At 39.7% G+C, this 16776-nt stretch overlaps 1 protein-coding gene across 2 annotated transcripts in view; it reads left to right on the top strand.

Moving 5' to 3' along the window:
- The window catches only part of LRRK2 (leucine rich repeat kinase 2), a 103948-nt gene that overhangs the window by 64737 nt on the left and 22435 nt on the right, over positions 1 to 16776 (top strand). For both annotated transcript variants that reach the window (XM_087967784.1, XM_087967783.1), the window contains exons 27-35: positions 350 to 536; positions 2596 to 2777; positions 3907 to 4136; positions 6737 to 6864; positions 7436 to 7654; positions 10012 to 10213; positions 11766 to 11854; positions 14058 to 14245; positions 16206 to 16360. In XM_087967784.1, the coding sequence (XP_087823910.1) occupies positions 350 to 536; positions 2596 to 2777; positions 3907 to 4136; positions 6737 to 6864; positions 7436 to 7654; positions 10012 to 10213; positions 11766 to 11854; positions 14058 to 14245; positions 16206 to 16360 (1580 nt within the window). The remainder of the gene's footprint in view (positions 1 to 349; positions 537 to 2595; positions 2778 to 3906; positions 4137 to 6736; positions 6865 to 7435; positions 7655 to 10011; positions 10214 to 11765; positions 11855 to 14057; positions 14246 to 16205; positions 16361 to 16776) is intronic.

The raw sequence follows: 16776 nt of genomic DNA, 5'->3' as shown, positions 1-16776 counted from the left end.
TGGATGCTGGTAGGCAGAGGCAGAATTTCCCCTCCCCCTTATTTTCCTCCCAAAAAACTAAGCCCAACCACATAGTTTCATAGCGAAGCACAGGTTTCCAGCTAGTAAATCTATACTTTAAGGAATATGCCTGCTTTGGAGTTTTGATTCTGTTTGGGTGTGTTACTTGGAATCCTGACAGTGACCTGGTTAAAAAAAAAAAGCCATCTGATGTACGGTTAGCATCCTTTGAAAATTAATAAATATAATATTTTTTCTGTATGGCCCTCGTGTTTGGAAATGATTGCTGCGAGTTACAAGGTCTAACTTTTCATTTAATAGCAATTGTATTCCTTTCTCTCTTTGCCAGTTTGCGATCGGTGGATTTAAGCAGCAATAGAATTGGGATGCTACCAGGGCCTGCGTTTTGGAAATCGTCCAATTTAAGAGAATTGATATTTAACCACAATCAAATAAGCATTCTGGACTTGAATGACAAAGCTTCTTCCTGGTCTCGACTTGAAAAGCTACACCTGTCTAACAACAAGTTAAGAGAGGTAATACACATCATAAAATAGTAATTGATTTTATTACTATGCACCGATGCATACTTTTTCAAAATACTTTTCGGGAACCTTTGAAGCAATTGCTTTTTTCTTGAAAAATTACGTTCCTTCAGCCCTGATTGTATTGGACTGGGCTGTAAACAAACTCAAAGTAATCAGGGCTGATTTATTTGAAGACAGAGAAGCAGGATGGCTTCCATCCAAATAACTGCTGAGAAAAACAGATCTTAATCGTCTTAATGCAAAGCTTACTTTATGAGCCACGGTGGCACAGTGGTTAGAGTGCAGTACCGCAGGCTACTTCTGCCTGCCTGCTGGCTGCCTGCAATTTGGTGGTTCTCCCTCCCTCCCTCCCTCCCTCCCTCCCTTCCTTCCTATAAGTCTAAGTGCTATTTCTACCCCTTCCCTCCCTCCCCCTTCTCCCCTCCCTCCCTCTCTTATTCCCTTTCTCATTCTTCTTCCTGGTGGCACACTGGTTAGAATTCAGTATTGCAGGCTAAACTCTGCCCACAGCCAGGAGTTCGATCCTCACCTCACCTTGACTCAGCTTTCCGTCCACCCGAGGTTAGTAAAATGAGGAGCCAAATTGTTGGGGGCTATAGGCTGACTCTGTAAACTGCTTAGAGAGGGCTGTAAAAGCACTGTGAAGCGGTGTATAAGTGCTATTACTTTGCAAAAGAGGATGACAAGAAACCAGAGAGGAAAGTCTATCAAACTGTATTATTAAACCTCAAGCAAATAAGTCTTCAGAAGAATATATGGATATATTTTGCAGTTTCGCTGCAGATAAAGAATGGATCTAAATAATTTTAGTCGTGGTGTGGAGGCATGGTTCTCCAGAATAGACACTCCTTCCAGGGAAGCAGAGAAAACATACCACTGAATGCTCAAGCAATGCTTCAATTTTAAGAATTAAAAAAAAAGCAAAAACACCAGCATTATTTAATTGGAGAAGGTGACAATAGGGAGTCAGTTATAGGCAATCCTCGACTTACGACCTCAACCAAGCTCAAAATTTCCACTGCTAAGCAGATCAGCGAGTTTATCCCCATTTTACAACCTCTTTTGCCACACGGGCTAAGTGAATCTCTGCGGCTATTACGTTAGGATCCCGGTTGTTAAGTGAATCTGGCTTCCCACACTGCAACGGTCATAATTATGAGTCAGTGGAGAAGTGCCTGAATTCTGATCACGTAACCATGGGGATGTTCCAATGGTCATAAGTGTGGGGAACACGGTTGTAAGTCCCCTTTTTCTTTGTAACTTTGAACGGTCATGGTTGTAAGTCAAGGACTACCTGTAACGTTAACCTGAACGCTCTTCAAAAGAAGCAATGAATGGACCTGAAGGTTACAATAAAGAGATAAGGTATTTGATTATCAATGTATTAACAGCAGCTAGAATTGTATTTGTACAAAATTGAAAAGATGAGAAAATTCCGACAGAAGAGGAAACAATTAAGAAAATAATGGAATGTGCAGAAATGAGTAGATTGACAATGGCAATTAGAGAACAGGAAGAAAAAGATTATTATAAAATCTGGAATTTATTCCATGAATGGCTAGATAGAAGAGTAGGAAGTTGAAATATGTAATAATAGCATAATACATCGTAATTGATTGAGTTAGATTGAGTAAAAGAATGAATATAATTTAGGTAAGGATGAAATATATTTTTGAAAGACAATAATTCCAATGTTAATGATAATACAACAATTGACAAATGTGATATAAAGTATTGATTAGAATGGTTATAAATATAAACAAGTAAGAAATGTATGATATTATTACAATGTGCACAAGATATATGTACCCAACCGACAGTGCTGAACAGAAAAATGGTTTTAAAAATAAAAATAAAAAAAACTTTCTTTTTTTTAAAAAAAAGAAGCAATGACTGGCCTAGAATTAACTCGCTACCAAGTTAATTGTCTAAATTAAACATCTGATTAAAACTTAGATTAATTTGGCATGGAACTGACGTTGACAACTGATAGATTAGCAGTTCTATTCTCAAAAAATATACAGTCTTCTTTTTCTCCTCTCTCTAGATCCCTCCTGAAATTGGCTTTCTGGAAAACTTGACGTCTTTTGATGTTAGTTACAATCCAGCCATCCGGTGTTTTCCAGATGAAATGGGAAAATTGTTGAATATATGGGATCTTCCTTTAGAAGGACTGCGTCTTAATTTAGATTTTAAACACGTGGGAGACAAAGCAAGGGATATCATCCGGTGAGTTCTCTTGACCATTCTTTCTATGGCTTTGGACAGCTATTGTCACTGGAAAAAACACCCGATAACAACAGAATAACAGAGTTGGAAGGGTCCTTGGAGGTCTTCTAGTCCAACCCCCTGCTTAGGCAGGAAACCCTATGCCATTTCAGACAGATGGTTGTCCAATCTCTTCTTTAAAGCCTCCATTGATGGATCACCCACGACTTCTGGAGGCAAGTTGTTCCACTGGTTAATTATTCTGATTGTCAGGAAATCCCTCCTTATTTCTAGGTTGCTTCTCTCCTTGATTAATTTCCATCCATTGTTTCTTGTCCTGCCTTCAGTTGCCCTGGAGAATAAATTGACCTCCTCTTTTTTGTGGCAAACCCAGAGATATTGGGACACTGCTATTGTGTCCCCCCTTTCATTAAAGTAGACATTACTCAGATCCTGCAACCATTCTAATAAATATTCACGTGTTGGAAGAAGGCTTTACAGTATAAATCAGGAAATGATAAGTCTTTAATTAATAGATTAACATTGGCAATTAAGGAGAATGAGTAAACTGAATATTATATGGTATGGGATTTATTCTATCAATGATTAAATAATAAAAATGGAAGTTAGAAATAAGGAAACAAAACAAAGGATGTATTAAAAGTGATAAGTTAATATGATGACTAACATATTGAATACTACTACGTTGATATTGTACAATTAGTATAATTAATAGGTGGACATTACTATGTTAAATATTGCAGAATTAATATGTAATGGAGGATGTTGTAATTTTGATCGTTGTTTAACAAAGATGTTTGAATGCAGACAACACACTGTTCAACTGAAGATGAAATGATTATATTAAAAATAAAAAAAATATTTTTAAAAAAGGAAATGATAAACCCTTCAAATAGTTCTTTCTGTATTTTTTCCATTATACGTTTCCTTTCCTTTTTTCTCCTTGTCAACTCACTGATATGATATCCCTTTTTCCCACCATCTAGTTCTCAATTGTCTTGGCAGTTGAACAGGTCTGGTTTCCTTCCTGAAGTATTTTTACCAAGAGAAGAGAAAGATTATTATTATTATTATTTTTAAAAAAGCGATTCTGTAATTCAAACAAGCCTTTCCTTTTCTTTTTTGCCAGGTTCCTTCAACAGCGTTTAAAGAAAGCTGTCCCCTACCATAGAATGAAGCTCATGGTCGTTGGAAACGCCAGCAGCGGTAAAACAACCTTGTTACAACAGCTCATGAAATGCAAGAGGCCAGATTTTGGGCCTCAAAAGCCGACCATCGGAATTGATGTGAATGACTGGAAGATCCCTCGAAAAGGCAAAATCAAGAAAGAGACAGTTTTAAATGTCTGGGATTTTGCAGGTATTTTTCTCACGCCCGCGGGGAACAAAGGCAAAATACACAGTTCAGAATTTAGGAGAACAGCAAGAGCGATGGCACTTAGACTTATATACCGCTTCGTAGTGCTTCACAGCCCTCTCTCTGAGCGGTTTACCGAGTCGACATGTTGCCCCCCCCAATAATAATAATAATAATAATAATAATAATAATAATAATCTAACTTCGAAAGGACGGAAGGCTGAATCAACCTAGAGCCAGTCAGGATTGAACTGCTGGCATTGGGCACAGTCAGCCTGCAGTACTGCATTCTAACCACTGCACCACCAGGAAGGAGAATGAGAAAGGGAATAAGGGAGGGAGGGAGGGAGGAAAGGAAGGAAGGAAGGAAGGAAGGAAGGAAGGAAGGAAGGAAGGAAGGAAGGAAGGAAGGAAGGAAGGAAGGAAGGAAGGAGAATTAGGGTGAGGAAGGAAGGAAGGAATAGCAAAAAGACTTTATATACTGCTTCACAGCCCTCTAGGCAGTTTACAGAGTCAGCCTATTGCCCCCAACTCCAGACTGTGGGCAGAGTTTGTGTGCAATACCGCTTTCTGATCACTGTGCCACCACAGCTAGAAACAGCACCTACAGAGAGACACAGCACCTCCCCTAATCCAGGTAGTCATCAATTTACGACAGTCACATGACTGGAAATGGCTCTGATCTAGGATTATCCACAGGGATGGGTTTCTACCGGTTCTGTTCACCACTGTAGAACCGTTAGGTCTGAAGAGCAGCAGACACAGAACTGGTTCTATGTCTGCTGATGTTTTGGCCCACCCGCCTGCCCGGGCTCTTACCTGACCTTTATTTCCTGATTTTTCAACTTCAGCTGCCGTGCGAGGCACAGCTGCAGTTTAAAAAGCAGGAAAAAGGTGCTTTTTCAAAGGCTGTTTTCTGCACGCAGCGTGCTGATGACGATTTACAGGCGTGTGATCGCAGCATGCAGGGAAGCACATTGTAAATCACCGAACCTCGTAAATCACTGAACCGGTAGTTAACCCTGTCGGATCCCACCCCTGATTATCCACTAATCATTTTTTTCATATGTCGGCTACTGTATTGTATCTTCCTCAATAGATTTTTCAAGGGCTCTGTAATCCTATATTTTAGTTAGTTTTAACTAATAAGGATACCTTTAAATACATTTTTTAAAAAAACATATCACTCCTCTTTATTTATTATTGAATATTCCGGATATTTGGAAACTATTTTCTTCTCTTTTGCTCTTCTGCTGGTTAATGATCACAATAAAGTAATTTGAATATGATTTAGAATGTTTTTCGCTGGAGTGGCTAGCGTGCAGTACTGCGGGCTACTTCTGCTGACTGCCGGCTGCCAGCAGCTCAGCAGTTCGAATCTCACCAGGTCAAGGTTGACTCAGCCTTCCATCCTTCCGAGGTCAGTAAAATGAGGACCCAGATTGTTGGGGGCAAAAGGCTGACTCTGTAAACAGCTTAGAGAGGGCTGTCACTGTGGAGCAGTATATAGTAAGTGCTATTGCTATTGCTAGTTTAGGTAGCTGGCAAAAATCACCCTGGAATTAAGCAAATCATGACAGCTGCAAAAAAGGTCATAAAATTGGCTCAGTCACCTAACAGCTGAATGACCAGACTCAATTACAGTGGTAAGTTGATAGCAATAGCACTTAGCAATAGCACAGTACTACTAGTAGATAACAATAGTTCTTGTACTTTGCAATTGTAGAAATTAATATGGAGTCTGAATTACTAAAGGGGAAGGAAACCTGGAGCCTGTCTTTAGATCCTAGCATATAATGCAAGGGTCTTCAAACTTGACAGCTTTAAGTCTTGCGGACTTCAACTCCCAGAATTCCTGAGTTAACATGACTGGAGGAGGAATTCTGGGAGTTGAAGTCCACAAGTCTTCAAGCTGTCAAGTTTGAAGACCCCGGCATGAGAATAGGGGAACTCTCGGGCTCTAAGAACCAGAATCCACATAGTAAGTTGCAATTCAACTGATTAATTGCTTATCTAGTCAATTAACAGAGTATCTAGTCAACTAAGGGTCAGCATTAAATTCATGCTAATTGAGAGTCAGTGGAATTCAAGAGAGGTTGGCCTTAGACCACTTGTGATGACACAAAGATTCCAGGCTGAGTCCTCTCTTGACTCCACCTCCCCGCCCCCCCAGATGCTTCTTGTCCTTCTCTGAAAACACGGGTGTCAAACTCGCGGTGTCACCTTGCCGTGACGTGTCACAACATTTTCTCCCTTCATGGAGTCGGGGTGGGCATGGCCTGTGTGGGACACATCCGGCCCAGTTTGACACCCCTGTCCCTACAGGAATGCAGTTTTGTTTTTCTAAACTTCTAAAGTTCGAGGAAACTTTCCGTTTTAACCGTGCTCCCAATAATATCTTTTGTGTTGTCTGTGTGAGAGAGCAAATTGGAAAGCCAACTGTTTCTTCATGATCTGTAACATTTCGTTCTTGTTTTTGACGCCAGCCTGAAATGATTTAAACTCTGTTTAAATACTCCCTTTGGTGAGAATTGGAGGTCACAGAGAGCGTACGTGGGTATACATGCCATCTGCCAATTACTGCTGTACTTGCTCTTCTGTAGGACAAGAAGAATTCTACAGTGCTCATCCCCACTTTATGACTCAACGAGCACTATACCTCGCGGTGTATGACCTAAGCAAAGGAGAATCAGAGGTGGATGCCATGAAACCATGGCTGTTTAACATCAAGGTAACATACTTACTGATCTTTTAAAAAAAAAATCTGATATGATAGAAAATTTGTTGAGCGCAAATAACAAGGTACATTCATTGAGTTCAAAACAGGAAAGAGTTTATTATTGCTACCATTACACAAGTATCTAGTCAACAAACAGTCAAAGAATAGAATAGAATAGAATATTCTCATTCCATTCCCTCTTCTCTTCTCTTCTCACTCCCTGTTCTATTCTATTCTATTCTATTCTATTCTATTCTATTCTATTCTATTCTATTCTATTCTATTCTATTCTATTCTATTCTATTCTATTCTATTCTATTCTATTCTATTGTCATTCCATTCCGTCTTCTCTTCTCTTCTCATCTCATTCTCTATTCTATTCTATTCTATTCTATTCTATAATTAAGATTTCATTTCCCATGTTGCTTAAAGATGGCAAGGTGGTTAATGGGAATTCTAAACTGCTTGACAAATCTCAGGGGACTAGGATTGATGATAATAGAGTGGAATAAAACCAACTGCAAATAAAAGGATGGTTATTGGAGAAGTGCCTTAATCTAGAGCATTGCAACGCCTTTTATAGACCCGAGCATCCTCCTCCCCTGTGATTCTCATTGGAACTCATTTAGACGTCGCTAATGAGAAGCAGCGTAGAGCTTGCATCAGTAAAATCACCCAGGAGCTGATGAATCAGAAGGGATTTCCTAAAATCCACGACTATCACTTTGTGAATGCCACAGAAGAGTCTGAGTCCATGACTAAACTTCGACAAATCATCATCAAAGAATGTCTGGATTTCAAAGTAAGCCATTTTGCTTTAATGTACATGTATAAATAGAAATAGCACTTAGACTTATATACTGCTTTATAGCCCTCTGTAAGCAGTTTATAGAGTCAGCATATGGTCCTCCACTATCTGGGTCCTCATTTTACCCACCTCGGAAGGACGGAAGGCTGAGTCAACCTTTAGAGTCAGTCAGGGTTGAACTCCTGACTGTGGGCAGAGTTAGCTTGCAATACTGCATTCTAACCACTGCGCCACCAGGAAGGAGAATGAGAAAGGGAATAAGGAAAGGAGAGAGGGAAAGAGGGAAGGGGAAGGGAGGGAGGGAGGAAGGAAGGAAGGAAGGAAGGAAGGAAGGAAGGAAGGAAGGAAGGAAGGAAGGAAGGAAGGAAGGAAGGAAGGAGTAGCAATAGCACTTAGCACTTAGACATATTCCGCTTTACAGCACCCTCTAAGCAGTTTATAGAGTCAACATATGGCCCTCCACTATCTGGGTCCTCATTTTTCCAACCTCGGAAGGACGGAAGGCTGAGTCAACCTTTAGAGCCGCACAGGATCGAACTGCTGGCAGTGGGCACAGTCAGCCTGTAGTACTGCATTCTAACCACTGGGCCACGAGGAAGGAGAATGAGAAAGGGAATAAGAGAGGAAGGAAGAAAGGAAGGGAGGGAGGGAGGGAGGGAGGGAGGGAGGAGGGAGGAAGGAAGGAAGGAAGGAAGGAAGGAAGGAAGGAAGGAAGGAAGGAAGGAAGGAAGGGGAGAAGGAGTAGCAATAGCACTTAGACTTATATACCATTTTACAGCCCTCTCTAAGTGCTTTACTGAGTCAGCATAATGCCCCCAACAATCTGAGTCCTCATTTTACCAACCTTGAAAGGATGTAAAAATGAGTCAACCTTGAGCCGATCAGAATCAAACTGCTGGCAATGGGCAGAGTCGGCCTGCAATACTGCATTCTAACCACTGCGCCAACCATAATTAAATGATTGATACGTTCTGCTAAAGCTGCATGTCTCATGCATATTTGCATCCAATCTTGCTTGATTAGCAGTCGGGGAAATTACTGCTTAATGTTAAATGTGATGGGTTGGACTAGATCTCTAAGGTCCTTCCAACTCTTGTTTTTCTGTTATCACTGCCGAAGGTATGACTTATCTAGCAATTGCTTATCGACTAAGGTACAGTCAACCAGATTCACACCAGATTGTAAAGCCAAGAATCATAGTTTACAAAACACAATAGCTGGATTTGCATGGCACTCTAAACCACAATGAAACAAGCCACCTTATGGCTTACTTCAAATGCCTGGTCCTTCTCAATGGCTCAGTCTTTTCAATATTCAGGAAGGCAGAGGATTTTCAAGAAGAGTTTGGACAACCATTTGTCCGGGATAGTATAGAGGTTCTCACGCTTGAGCAGGGTGGAGTGGGTTGGACTAGAAGACCTCCAAGGTCCCTTCCAACCTTGTTATTCCAAGTTCGAGAGCAGCCCAAACTGCAATCCATGTTTCATGAGAAATTATTGACGATAGGAAAGTACAATTTATCCCTAAGGTATTCATCGAAATAGTTGAGCAACATTCATAGAATAGAAATAGAATAGGAATAGGAATAGGAATAGGAATAGGAATAGGAATAGAATAGAATAGAATAGAATAGAATAGAATAGAATAGAATAGAATAGAATAGAATAGAATAAATATTGGAATATAGAATAGAATTGAATTCTTTATTGGCCAAGTGTGATTGGACACACAAGGAATTTGTCTCTGGTGCAAAGGCTCTCAGTGTACATAAAAAGAAAAGATACATTCGTCAAGAGTCAAGAATCATCAGGTACAACACTTAATAGTCATAGGCTACAATAAGCAACCAAATCATACTAGGAAACAGTCAATATAAATCATAAGGATACAAGCAACAAAGTTACAGTCATACATTCACAAGTGGGAGGGGATGGGGGATAAGGAGTGATGAGAAGATTAATAGTAATAGTAGTGCAGACTTCGTAAATAGTTGGACGGTGTTGAAGGAATTATTTGTTTAGCAGAGTGATGGCGTTCAGGAAAAACTGTCCTTGTGTCTAGTTGTTCTGGTGTGCAGTGCTCTTTCGTGTCGTTTTGAGGGTAGGAGTTGAAACAGTTTATATCCAGGATATGAGGGGTCTAAATATTTTCACAGCCCTCTTTTTAACTCGGGGTGCAGTATACAGGTCCTCAGTGAAAGGCAGGTTGGTAGCCATTGTTTTTTCTGCAGCCCTAATTACCCTCTGAAGTCTGTGTCTGTCTTCTTGGGTTGCAGAACCAAACCAGACAGTTATAGAGGTGCACATCCATCCATCCATCCATCCATCCATTCATTCATTTATTTCCTGCAGATCAGAGACCAGCCTGTGATTGGCCAGTTAATTCCAGACAGCTACTTAGAACTTGAAAAGAGCATTTTTGAAATACGCAAAACATTGCCGGCTGAATTCCCCGTGATTGGCCAGGATCAGCTTTATGAATTGGTGCAAGAAAAGCAGCTGCAATTGGATGAAAACGAACTTTCTCATGCAGTGCATTTTCTGAACGAATCGGGTAAAAATATATGGCCGTTGGATTGTGATAGTCAGTGGGTCTGCCATCCCATTTTTCATTTAACAAAAAAAAGTTGCACTAAGTTGGGCAGTTTGCTTATTTATTTGATTGTTGTCTTGCTTTTATTACTTGATAAGTTACTGAAGGAGGCCAACAAACCCAATAGTCTGCATCCTGTTTTGCTCACCACACTATAAAAAAGACATTGAGACTCTAGAAAGAGTACAGAGAAGAGCAACCAGGATGATGAGGGGACTGGAGGGTAAAATATACAATGAACAGTTGCAGGAACTGGGCCTGGCTAGTCTAGGGAAGAGAAGAACCAGGGGAGACATGATAGCAGCCTTTCAATATTTGAGGGGCTGCCCCAGAGAGGAGGAGGGGGTCAAGCTATTTTCCAAGGCACCCAAAGGCCAGACAAGGAATAATGGATGGGAACTGAACAAGGAGAGATTCAACCTGGAAATAAGGAGAAACTTCCTGACAGTGAGAACAATCAACCAATGGAACAGAAGGTGCCTTCAGAAGTTGTGGGAGTTTCATCACTGGAGGCTTTCAAGAAGAGACTGGGATGCCCTCTGTCAGAAATGGTGTAAGGTCTCCTGCTTGGGCAGGGGGTTGGAGTAGAAGACCTTCAAGGTCCCTTCCACCTTCTATTCTATTCTACTCTACTCTACTCTACTCTACTCTACTCTACTCTACTCTACTCTACTCTACTCTACTCTATTCTATGTTTATTCTATTCTATTCTATGTTTATTCTATGTCTATTCTATTCTATTCTATTCTATTCTATTCTATTCTATGTTTATTCTATTCTGTTCTGTTCTATTTCTGTTCTATTTCTGTTCTATTCTGTTCTCTATTCTTAATCTTTCTTTTTCTTTTCTTTTTTTCTATCCTTTTTTTCTTTTTCTTTTGTTTTCTTTTCTATTCTCTCCTCTTCTCTACTGTAATTGCCTTCTCTTCTTTAATTCTATCCTATCCTATCCTATTCTATTCTAGTTCTTCTCCTCCCATTTTCCCAGCAACAAGCACACTGTGAGGAGGGTTGGGCTGAGAGAGGGATGGACTCCTCCACTGAACAAAGGATAGTGAATTTTAAAGTTCAGCCAGTCCTCGACTTGCAACAGTTCATTTAGTGACCATTTAAAGTTACAACAGCACTGAAAAAAGTGACTTATGACTGTTTTTCACACTTAACAATGGTTGCAGCGTTCCCCCCATGGTCATATTGATGACGGTTGCAGTGAACCGGGGTTGTGTGATCCCCTTTTGCTACCTTCTGACGAGCAACATCAGTGGGGAAGCCAGATTCACTGAAGAACTGTGTGTCTAATTTAACAACTGCGGTGATTCGCTTAACAACCGAGGGAAAGGAAGGTCGTAAAATGGGGCAAAGCTCACTTAACAAATGTCTCACTTGGCAGCAGAAATGTTGGGCTCTATCGTGGTCGTAAGTTGAGGACTACCACCTGCAATAAACCGTACTATTGTTAAAATACTCCGTACACACTGATACATACTAAAAAGGACTTTTTTTTTTTATTTAGGTGTCCTGTTGCACTTCCAAGATCCGGCCCTTCAGCTCAGAAATCTCTATTTTGTCGATCCCAAATGGCTGTGTAAAATCATAGCCCAGGTCAGTCTCAGTTGTCTTTTGGGAAAGCGCCTTGGCGGTGTCTCCATTGTCATCTCTCCCACCTTGTGTTCCCTGCCTTGGCTAGGTTATGTTTCCTGAGACCATAATTAAGCACATGCTTAGTCCAAACAACCCTCTTTTTATTTCAACAGCTGGGAATTATGTGCATTCCCAGCCCGTTATGAGTCCCAAACAGTCCCTCGAGATAAGCACCCACCTTTATCTCCTTTTAATTGCTGCCAACTAAAGTGCCAAATTAACTGTAAAAACCAACCAAAGTACAAAGTCCAGACAGAGCTTCAAGGTTTAATCCGAACAGAGCGAACAACGTTGCTTCCTGCAAAGGCTCCTGTCCCTTTGCTCCTTCTTTATGCCTTATGGGAGGGGCCAATCACCTTCAAGCCAAGTCGCCCTTTTATCTTAACTGCTCTTGCCTTCTGGCAGCTCTGTGCAACACATACTGGGAACAGGCTCCCCTTGCTCCTCTTCCTCGCTGCTGCCAGATACTCCCAGATGGCCCTGGCTCCATCTCTGTATTGGATGCAGGACCCTCGTCCGAGTCTTCCCCAGACTCCCGGACTGGCCCATGTCCCTCCCCACTGTCCGACTGCTGCCGTCTGCTGGCAGATCACAACACATTGTTTTTCTCTTATCTTCCAGGTCTGATAAAATTTTTTCTGTACGATATTTAGTTTGTTTGGGGAAAGTTAAAATGCAAAACACCCCAAAATTACAGACAATTCATTGAGTGGCCATTCAGAGTTACGATGGTCCTGAAAAAAAGTGACTTTACGACCGTCTTTCACACTTTTTCATGACCATTGCAGCATTCCCCACAGTCACGTGATCAAAATTCAGATGCTCGGCAACTGGCTCATGTTGATGACAGTCGCCGTGTCTTGAGGCCCTTTTGTGACCTGAGAAAGCAAAGTCCACGGGGGAAGCCAGATTCATTAAACAACTGGGTTACTAACTTGTCAGCTGGAGTGATTCACTTAACAATGGAGGCAAAAAAGTAAAATGGGGGCAAAACTCACTTACTAAATGTCTCCCTTAACAATGGAAATTTTAGGCTGAATTGTGATGATAAATCGAGGACTATATTTAAAAAAACAATGAAAAAATAAAAAGACATTTTAAAAAATTGTCTTAGGAAAAAAAGACACATAACAGCCTCCCTAACTGAATGCTGATGAATATAATATGACAATATTAATTTCCTACGCCTTATAAAACAGGCCAGAAGAATTCTAAACAATTACTAAATCTGTTTACAAATTGTTAGCCTGTCATCTAATGACTGTCACAAAACAGTTAACAGGGAAAACAATAATAAGGATATTGTATAAAGGTATAAAAATAATATGAATACAGGTTTGAGAAACTTTTCAGTAGCTCTTCATTCACATTTTTTTAAAAAAATACATTTTTACTTTTATTTCTTTACATACATCATTAGGTGAACAGTGTTGTTCCAGGTCATTTAACATTTTAATAATAAACATGACCCTAACTTTAATATTACCATTTTTTATCTAATTTAATATTAATTTAATATTACATGTATCAGCTTTTGTTTATTCAATATTCTCATATATTACTTAGTATCATTCTCTATATTTTTAATATCATTTTTGTATTATACTTTTAATAGTCATATTTGTGGAGTTTAACAAATTACATCATTCAGGTATTCATATATTCATCTTAGGTTGTATTATCCAATATTTATCCCCTTTTAATATTAGTTGTGCCACTGTTATATTTTTCACACAAGTCCCTCTCTAATCTCATTATAGTACATAGGTTATATTTTCCATCTTATAGTCATTTAACAGGCTATACATTCTAATAACAATATGTATATTTTTATCTATTACTATAATTCATTTACGTTCTTGATAGGAGAGAAATAATACTGCTTTGTGTGTAACAGTTTTGTGTGTGAGGCATTACGATTGTACCTTATGATTTATGATTTATCCCTTTTTATGATTTGTGATCTATCACTTTGTTACTTGCATGTACACTGAGAGCTTTTGCACCGGAGACAAATTCCTTGGGTGTCCAATCACACTTGGCCAATGAAGAATATTCTTCTTCTTTTGTATTTGAAAACGAAGCGGAAAGCTCGACGTATGACATGATTTTTAAAACTAAGCCAATCGGAGTGAGGTTTGTGAGATGGATTTCTCTTCCGTAGATCTTGACGGTGAAGGTGGATGGCTTTACCAAATACCCCAAAGGGATCATAAAGCGTTCTGATGTTGAAAAATCCCTGCTAAAGAACAGTAAATTCCCTGAGATTTGCAAGTGCCAATACTTCAAGCTTCTAGAGAAATTCCAAATTGCTTTGCCGTTAGGGGAAGATCAACTGCTTATTCCAAGCAGGTAATCAAAAATTAGAATTGATTGTTACATGGGCATTGTCATGCCCTTGGTAGAGTTGGATTCTGAGGGAGAGGAAGAACAGCCTACAGGGAGTGGAGGTGTGGCTCTGGAGGATGTGGAGGAGGCTGGGGAAGGGCACAGGCCGGCTGGGCAGTCAGAGGAAGAACCAGGCCCATCCCCTCTTCATCCTAGGACACGCAAGGAGGAATGGAGAAGGCAACAACTTGGCTTACGAGAGAGGAAGCGGCCATGATCCCCCTCATTGGTTGCAGCTGGGGAGACTAGTATATAAGAGAGACAGTTAAAACACAGCATTGCCAGAAGCAAAGTGTCTTTTATTTTGGGCTGAAGTTATCTTGGTTGGTGTCCTTCTAACAGATTGTGCCTTGTTATCTCCCTGAAGTTGGTAATTACTTATCTTGGTCCGTTGTGGAAATTCCTTCATTGTAGTTTGTTTTAGTTTTTATTTCACCTTTATCTGCTCATTAAGTTCGGACTGTATTGCTTTCTTTTGAAGACTATTTTTGAATACATTTTATCTCCAACTGAGAATTATTGAACAGTGGGGCCAAGTTGGAGGCATTAAAGGACATTTATTTATGTTTTGGATTTTGTTACGTTTGTGTTACACTCTGGGTCATCACAGGCATTTGCAGGGGGTACAAATAACATCTCATACATTATAACTTCATTAAGAGACGATGTGAATTATTAAATTTGCAGAGTCCTTGGTGCTCTCTGAGCTTGATTGTTTTCTTGCAGATGTTTCACGACCCAACTAGATAACATCATCAGTGCTAGAAGGGAGTGGGGTTTGCTCTCATTTTATATACCACTGGCTTTCCCTGTCAGTGTTGCTGGGAATGGTCTGGGTGATTCCTTACTATTGTATACTGTTAGCTTATTTGTCTGAGTTGGTAGTTCCTTGCCTTCTTTGCTTCTTGATTGTTAGAAAGGAAACAACATTCCAAAATAACCTCCCCACCAATGATCAACACACAGAGGAGCAAAGATTAACCCTAAGATTAACATTAGACCCACAATCAAGATGCAAATAATACAAAACTCACTTCCTACTAGCACTGATAATCTAGTTTGGTCATGAATCATTTGCAAAAGAAACCACCAAGCTCAGAGAGCACCAAGGACGCCACATGCCAATCCTGAACTACAAATATTCTCCTTTGTCAGTATCAGAATAGAATAGAATAGAATAGAATAGAATAGAATAGAATAGAATAGAATAGAATAGAATAGAATAGAATAGAATAGAATAGAATAGAATAGAATAACAGAGTTGGAAGGGATCTTGGAGGTCTTCTAGTCCAACCCCCTGCCTAGGCAGGAAACTCTACACCATTTCAGACAAACAATTATCCAACATCTTTTTAAAAACTTCGAGTGTTGGAGCATCCACAAGTTCTGGAGACAAGTTGTTCCACTGATTAATTGTTCTCACTGTCAGGAAATTTCTCCTTAATTCTAAGTTGCTTCTCTCCTTGATTAGTTTCCACCCGTTGCTTCTTGTTTTTTCTTGGTAACCGTTTGCTTTCTTTAAATCGTAATATGTGAAATGGGTATTCACAATAGGTAAATATATAGATTGGAAATTATAGGTTTCCACTGGAGAGGGAGTCAAGAGAGGAATAAGCCTAGAGTTATTACGTTGCCACAAGTTCCATTCCACCCTGAGCTACAAATATTTTCTTTTATTGTTTGATTTGTATCGGGGTCACCGAAGCAAATTTAGACATTTGCTACCATTTGTGCAACAATCCCAAGGTGCACAATAAATCACAGGGACTTTTTAGTCCCTTATGTCCGGCAATAATTATAACTCAAAGAAGATAATCTGCTCCTTTTGACTGTCACCCCATTGTCAACTTGGGGAATGAAATTTTTTTTAAAAAAGTGAAAAATAGCTCCCCTTTAAATTTTCTTTCTTTCTTTTCTCTTTAAGCTTGTCAGATCAACGGCCTGTGATAGAATTGCCTCACTGTGAAAACTCTGAGCTTATTATAAGATTGTATGAGATGCCATATTTTCCAATGGGATTTTGGTCCAGGCTAATTAATCGACTGCTTGAAGTGTCTTCATACATGCTTTCTGGAAGAGGTACAAGAATGGAAGGAAAATAGCTAAATCTGTTCAAAAAGTCTGTGTTCTTAAGAAATTAGCTGAATTACCACTTAGTTCCATGATCGGTATTTGGTTTTATTTTTGGTTTAAGATTTTTTTGTTGAGTTATAAGATAAAATAAGATATAAAATACGAAAGTAAATAGGAAAGCAGTGGGAAGGAAGAGAGGGGAAGAGAAGTGAAGTAGGATTAGGAAAAAGAAAAATAAGCATTCCATCAACTCCATCAAGTTCTGCAAACGTTCATCCATAGTAGGAATCAAAGTATCCTTCCACTTTTGTGCATACAATAATCTTGCTGCTGTCAACATATATAACAAAGTCCCAAATTTTTTTCTCCAGGTCTTTTTTCCATTAGACCCAAAAGGAAACATTCTGGTTTCATCTTTATCT

Source organism: Notechis scutatus, chromosome 6, assembly GCF_049901735.1.
Source record: "Notechis scutatus isolate UNSWTSFEM ecotype Mainland chromosome 6, rNotScu1.2, whole genome shotgun sequence".
Lineage (NCBI taxonomy): Eukaryota > Metazoa > Chordata > Lepidosauria > Squamata > Elapidae > Notechis > Notechis scutatus.
This window is presented reverse-complemented; position numbering and strand designations above follow the sequence as displayed.